The sequence below is a fragment of the Lathyrus oleraceus genome, chromosome 4, assembly GCF_024323335.1.
Source record: "Lathyrus oleraceus cultivar Zhongwan6 chromosome 4, CAAS_Psat_ZW6_1.0, whole genome shotgun sequence".
Classification (NCBI taxonomy): Eukaryota; Viridiplantae; Streptophyta; class Magnoliopsida; order Fabales; family Fabaceae; genus Lathyrus; species Lathyrus oleraceus.
Window position 1 is genome coordinate 45,387,162 of NC_066582.1, and position 6,954 is coordinate 45,394,115.

Below are 6,954 nucleotides of genomic sequence, written 5' to 3' on the forward strand. Positions count from 1 at the left end.
CTTCACTGAATGAGAAGTGATACGAGAGAGATTTTTTAAAGTCGATGACAATATGAAACTCCACATCAAACATAAATTGGGAAAGATTGCTTATCTGAAAACCAAAGACTTGAAACCACCCTCTCAATCAATAAAAACTAAAGGTGTTTCTAAGAAGGTCAAACCAACACCAAGTGACAATTCAACAAAAGTCAAAGGCGGTACCACCCATAAATTTAGCCAGTGACATGCGTCTTATTTCATTTTGGTTTTTATTCAACAATGTATTTATGTGGTTAGACATGTTTTTTATGTAATATTGTATTAATATTAATGATGTAAAATATATACATTTTCAAAGACTTCAATACATGTCTAAGTTTCTAGAAAATTTATTCACGTTTCATTCTAAAACAAGTTTTGTTTATGTATGTTCCTAAATTTGATTATGTGCTGGATAGTTTTGGAAATACATCTCTAAACTAACATAATAGGATGGTACTGGAAATGCATCTCTGAAACATTCCTTGATACACGATAAAATTTCTAAGGTCCATATTTGTATCGAACAACTATAAGTATGAAACTCTTGTCTCATGTTTATTACCAAAACATATTACACCAGAATGAACACCAATTGACATGCCATAAATATCTAATTTAATGACGTGAAATCCTCAATTGAATTTAAGTTCAATGAGTACACCCTCCTGCATATCTAAAATACATAATGGAGAATCTCCTACCATACTCCGATAATAAAAAAATTATGAAAATCGAGCATCGTTCACCCTCGATTGACAACATAGGAAAAATTGAGTTCAACAACTTTGGGCTGAAGATCGATGCATATTTAAGGGCTATATGAAATACTTTGTTCCGTTATGAAGCAAAAATTTTGATTGAGGTGGATGCAAAAATTACAAGGTCGGTCAAAAATATTATGAAGATGTTAGAACGTTCACCTGAATATTAAAATGTAATGTTCGATTCATGTTAACGATTACCTATGTAACGTTTAGTTTTTTGTGTTATCAATGCTAATTTTATTTTTCATTATGCATTGCATCTTTCTGGTTCTGTGATTCTTTCTACTTTAGTTCAATTCGAAAATAAATCTTCATAAAATTTACTCTAATAGCTCAGTCTGCTTTCAGGATTATCGATTGACCCAACAAACCAACACATAACTTTTCAGTATGCTTTGCCCTCACTCACATGCTTTTCGGGAAACTTTCCAGAAGGTCACCCATCCAAATACTACTCCAAGTCAAGCACGCTTAACTATGGATTTCTTATTTGTTAGGCTACCGAAAAGAAGATGCATATTTTTGGTATAGGTCGTACCAATAAATTCTTATAAGCATTATTTCAACAATGCATTCCTATACCTACACGTACTCAGGGTCCTCTTATTCTGATATGAAATCGGGAGACCACTTCTCGCCCTCTTCCGCCTCGGGTGTTACATTCACTCCGACCCTCTTCGGCCTGAGTGTTACATGCCCACCAGCTTCCCCTTGGTTCGTCCTCGAACCATATTGTATTGGGACAGGTCTGCTTTGATACCATTTATAACTCCCCATAATGCTTTTAGGATTGTCAATTGACCCACAATCAATACAGGTCTTTTCAACATGTTTTATCCTAACTCACACACTTTACAGGAAATTCCCCAGAAGGCCACCAATCAAAATAACACTCCAAGTCAAACACGCTTAACTATGGAATTCTTATTTGTTAGTCTACTGAGAAGAAGATGCATCTTGTTAGTATAGCTAGTACCAATCAATCCTTATAAGCATTCCTTCAACCATGCAATCTCATACTTGCATAACCTCAAGATCCTCTCATTTTGATGTCAATTCGGGTGACCACTCCCCGCCCCTTCCCACTCCCTGCCCTGTTCGACCTCGGGTGTAACATGTCTGCCAACTTCAGCTTGGTTCGTCTCCAAACCATACCGTACTGGGAGAAGTCTGCTCTAATACCATTTGTAACGCCTCAAACTGCTTTCAAGATTACCAGTTGACCCCAAAAACCAACACATGTCATTTTAGCATGCTTTGTTCTCACTCATATATTTTTCGAGAAACTTCCTAGAAGGTCACCCATCTAAATACTACTCAAAGTCAAGCACACTTAACAATGAAGTTCTTGTTTGTTAGGCTACCAAAAAGAAGGTGCATCTTGTTGGGATAAGTGGTACCAATCAATCCTTATAAGCATTCTTTCAACCATGCAGTCTCATACATGTATAACCTCATGATTCTCTCACTTCGATGCGAATTGAGGCGACCTCTCCCCGCCCTTTTCAGCCTTAGGTGTTACATAACTACCCCTTCCTTCTTCGGCCTCAGGTGTTACATGCCCACCAACTTCTGCTTAGTTCGTCCCTGAACCACATCATACTCGGAAAGATCTGTTGTGATACTAGTTATAATGCCCCAAACTACTTTCAGAATTTCTGATTGACCCTATTAACCAACACATGTCTTTTCAGTAAGTTTGTCCTCACTCACACGCTTTTTGGGAAACTTCCCAGAATGTCACATATCTAAATACTACTCTAAGGTAAGCACACTTAACTACGGGGTTTTTATTTGTTAGGCTACTGAAAAGAAGATACATCTTGTTGGTATATGTAGTACCAATCAATCTTTATAAGTCTTCCTTCAACCATGCAGTCCCATACCTACACAACCACAAGATCCTCTTATTTCGATGTGAATTCGGGCGACCACTCCCCGCCCTCTTCAGCCTCGGGTGTTACAACCATTCCTCCCTCTTTGGCCTCAGGTCTTAAATTTCTGGAGATACATTTGTGAAAACAAATTAGACAAAATTTGGGACGTGATTTAAAGTTAACATGTGTCGTTTGTGTTTGGAATGCGTCTGAAGATGTATCTCTGAAATTAAGGAATATTTTAGATTTTTTTACAAGGGTGTGGTATGAATATATAGGGATCTAGATCCTATCTTTTTTCTCTCTCCTACCATTCACTCTAATACAATCTACACCTTTAATGTCTTTTTAATACAACTTTCTTATTTTTATTTCTGTCATTTAAAATAATTTTGCCCTTGAATTTGAGGCATGATGGATGGCAGAATTGAAAGTATGGGAGATGATTTGTATGCAATAAATAGGATGTCAAAATTGAAAGTGTGGGAGATAATCTTTTCAATATATATATTATTTTTGAAATAATATTTTTTAAATTTTAAAAAAATATTTTACTTATTTATTTATTATTATTATTATTATTATTTTTTGGTAATTTTTATTTTATTTTTAGAAAAAAATATCTTCTTTTTGAAAACAAGTATATTTTTTATTTTCAGATTTTTTTTAAATAAATTATGTTTTTTAGTTTTTGAATTAAAATAATATTTTTTCTTTTAAAAATAAATGTTTTTTAATTTTTTCTATTTTTTTTTCTATTTTTACTAATTTGTTTTAGAAAAAATGCTTTTGTTTTTTGATTTAAATAAAATATATATTTTTTAATTTTTTGTTATAAAAAATATTTTATTATTTTTAGATTTATTTTTATTTTTACCATTTTCCTTTTTATTTTATGAGAAGAGTTTATTTTTAAAATAACCACTATTTTCAAATTAAATACCAAAATAACCACATTTTCAAACTATTTACCAAACTAACCACTTTTCAAATAAAAAAAATTATATGACAAGAGCATGTGTCACTGCTTGTAGCGCATGAATGCTTTTTTGCACTAAGGCGCCAACCCTAGTGGCACATGCATGCACATGATGCAATAAGAGCATGCGTCACTGCCAATGGTGTAACACTAAATTTTACCCACATAAATTTAAAATATTTATCAGAGTAAAACAATTCAACGTGCAATTTAGGATGCTACACTATAATGTACAATCAACTTGCTTAATCGAAAAGACATGTAACACTTGACGTTTATGAAAATAGTAATAATAATTATATGTCTGAATGTTAGCTTTTATTAAATAGCAGCGGAACAATGATAACAAATAGTTAACTCAACATATCCAACATCAACATAACATGTCATTATAAGAAATGTTAAAATATAACGAAAGACATAATGTTCTAAATTCCCTGGTGTTACACATCAGAGCATACGCCGACACTAAAATAAAACAGAAGACTTTATCTTCCACTAACATCCGAGCTCCTACTATGGATTATCTGCGTGTTATCCACGTGGAGACAACATTCAAACAAAAGGGGTGAGATATCATAATTATATAAAGGAAAACATGATAATAAGTAAGCATCAGGTTATGACATGGACATCACCCATTCCAAAACACATTTCCACATAATCCACACAACAATTATCCACACATAATAACAACATCATAACTATCCATACGGAACAACAACAGAACAACTATCCAAACAGGATAACAACATAACAACCATCTGACATAATAACAACATAATCAATCATCTATACAATAACAAATGTAAGCAATGTGTAATGCAATGAGACTCAACAACTCAACTCAATGCATATGGTACCAATTCATGAACACTCAGGTTCACCACTTCGATCCTCACCTCATAGTATCAAAGCCGCCAATTTGTTACTATCACCTCCGATAATGATTCACTGATTTCATCACCTCCGAAATCAGCTATCGGCCCAATCCACACAATGAGATTTGAGGCTCGCCAACAACGGACCATTTATCAACCAACATGAATGCATGCAATATATTATACATGCAACAACAACATCATGCATAATGACCCACCACCATAGTCAATATACACCGCCAATATTGGTCATCATGCATCAAACACATGTTATATAGCTTAACAACATCAGCATACAACATAACAAGCAACAACAATGCCTTTAAGATTATGTCACACCACCACATAAACATTATAATGCATTTCAACACCTTCACATAGAAATATATTAGTTTTTAGGTACTAAAACCAATTTTAAATGAAAGTACACGCTCTCAGCTTTCTGACACTTCGAACGACACTCAAAACGAACACTCGGAACAAAAGTTATGAATTTTTAAAGTTTTTAAGAAATTGCTTCCAGTGTAACCGGTTACACTACACCCTGTAGCGTAACCCACTGTCAACACACACACGGCAACCGGTTACCCAAAAACCGATAACCGATTACACCCGCGTTTCCCAGCCCCAGTGTGACCTTTGTTTCATAGGGTAACTGGTTACCCAAAAACCTGTAACTGGTTACACCCTCTAAAATTTTGCCTAGAAACGTGTTTGTAAGCAGTGTAATCGATTACTCCAATTCTGGTAACCGATTACACTATCGCAGAAGTAACTTTCTGCAACTTTTTCAAAACAAAATTTACTTAAAATTCATCCCAAAACCTCATTTTTCATACAAATCGTTTATACCACAATTTAACACGAAAAAACATTTTCCAACATTCAAAACCCCAACTTATTTACATCGAAAACATTCATAACTCAATTCAGACTCTGATCCAAAACAACATCAATCATACAACATTGACATCATACAATCTAATCAATTTTATGATTCCAACAGCAACAATAGCAACAATTCATCATTCCAACATCAGTCACAACATCATCATACCATACACAATTCAATAATTTACTGATTATCACAATGATCATGAATATAGAGAAGAAGAACACAAAATCTACATGGCATAATCTACCCACCACCATCATGTTAAACCTTAGATAATCATGATCCCACCCTTACCTTAGAGTTCCTAGCAATAAATTCTTTGACATTCAACAATGGTAAATTCTCCTCTTGAGCTCTAGCCTCTTCTTCTCCCTTTCTCAGTTTCTCCTCTTTTCTCCCAAATGTTATGTTCTCTGTGTTTCTATCTCACTATCCCCTTTTCTATTTTTATTCTAATTCTTATTATTTTATTAACTTATTATATTATCACTAATTTCTTAATAATAATAATAATAATAACCCACCCAATCAACTAATTAAATTAATATTCCTCTAATATTAACTAATTAAATAAATAATAATAACTAATATAATTAATTAGTTTTACTCGTCACACCAACATTTCTACACTTTTGCTGACACACACATCAATACCTTAATTTATATAATTCTAAGGCAACTACCCCACACCAAGGGTAACACAACACATCAAAACACCAATCAACACAACACAACCACAACTATCACATAATTAAATTATGAAAATAATATAAATAAAATAGGGGCATTCCAGCTCTCCCCCATTTCGAATATTTTCGTCCTCGAAAATTACCTGATGCGAACAACTCTGGGTACGACTCTCGCATCCTGCTTTCCAACTCCCAAGTCATATTTCCTCCGGCAGCGCCTCCCACACTACATTCACGAGAGAAATCTCTTTGCCTCTCAACTGTTTTAGTTCTCGATCATCAATCCTAATAGGCAGATCCTCAACTATAAGGTTATCTCTCACCTGAACATCATCCATCGGAATCACATGCGACGGATCCAGAACATACTTCCGAAGTTGTGAAACATGGAACACGTCATATAGATTTGAAAATTTCAGTGGTAACACCACTCTATAAGCAACAGGTCCAACTCGCCCGAATATCTCATACAGATCAATAAACCGAGGAGCAAGCTTCCTCGACTTCAAATCACATCCTACACCAGTCATCGGAGTGACTCTCAAGAATACATGGTCTCCCTCTTGAAACTCAAGATCTTTTCTCCTCTTATCATGGTAATTTTTCTGCCTACTCTACAAAGCGTTCATCTTCTCCCGAATCAAATTAACCTTCTCAGTAGTTTGTTGGATAATCTTAGGTCCAAACACTACACCCTCACCAGATTTATGCCAACACAAAGGTATCATGCACCTTCAACCATACAAGGCTTCAAAAGGTACCATTCCAATACTAGAATGGAAACTGTAATTATACGTGAACTCAATCAATGACAAATGACTATCCCAATCACCTCTTTGCTCGAG

The 6,954-nt window shown here is 34.5% G+C and overlaps 1 protein-coding gene across 1 annotated transcript; it reads right to left on the reverse strand.

Moving 5' to 3' along the window:
• Positions 1-6,306: 6,306 nt before the first annotated feature.
• LOC127135920 (uncharacterized) lies at positions 6,307-6,639 on the reverse strand. The gene has a single exon (XM_051062543.1). It carries the CDS (start codon positions 6,637-6,639, stop codon positions 6,307-6,309), a length of 333 nt encoding a protein of 110 aa, XP_050918500.1.
• Between the last annotated feature and the right edge of the window lie 315 nt (positions 6,640-6,954).

Coding starts and splice junctions, on each gene's coding strand:
- LOC127135920 (XM_051062543.1), bottom strand. CDS start 6,639: ATGACTGGTGTAGGATGTGATTTGAAGTCGAGGAAGCTTGCTCCTCGG.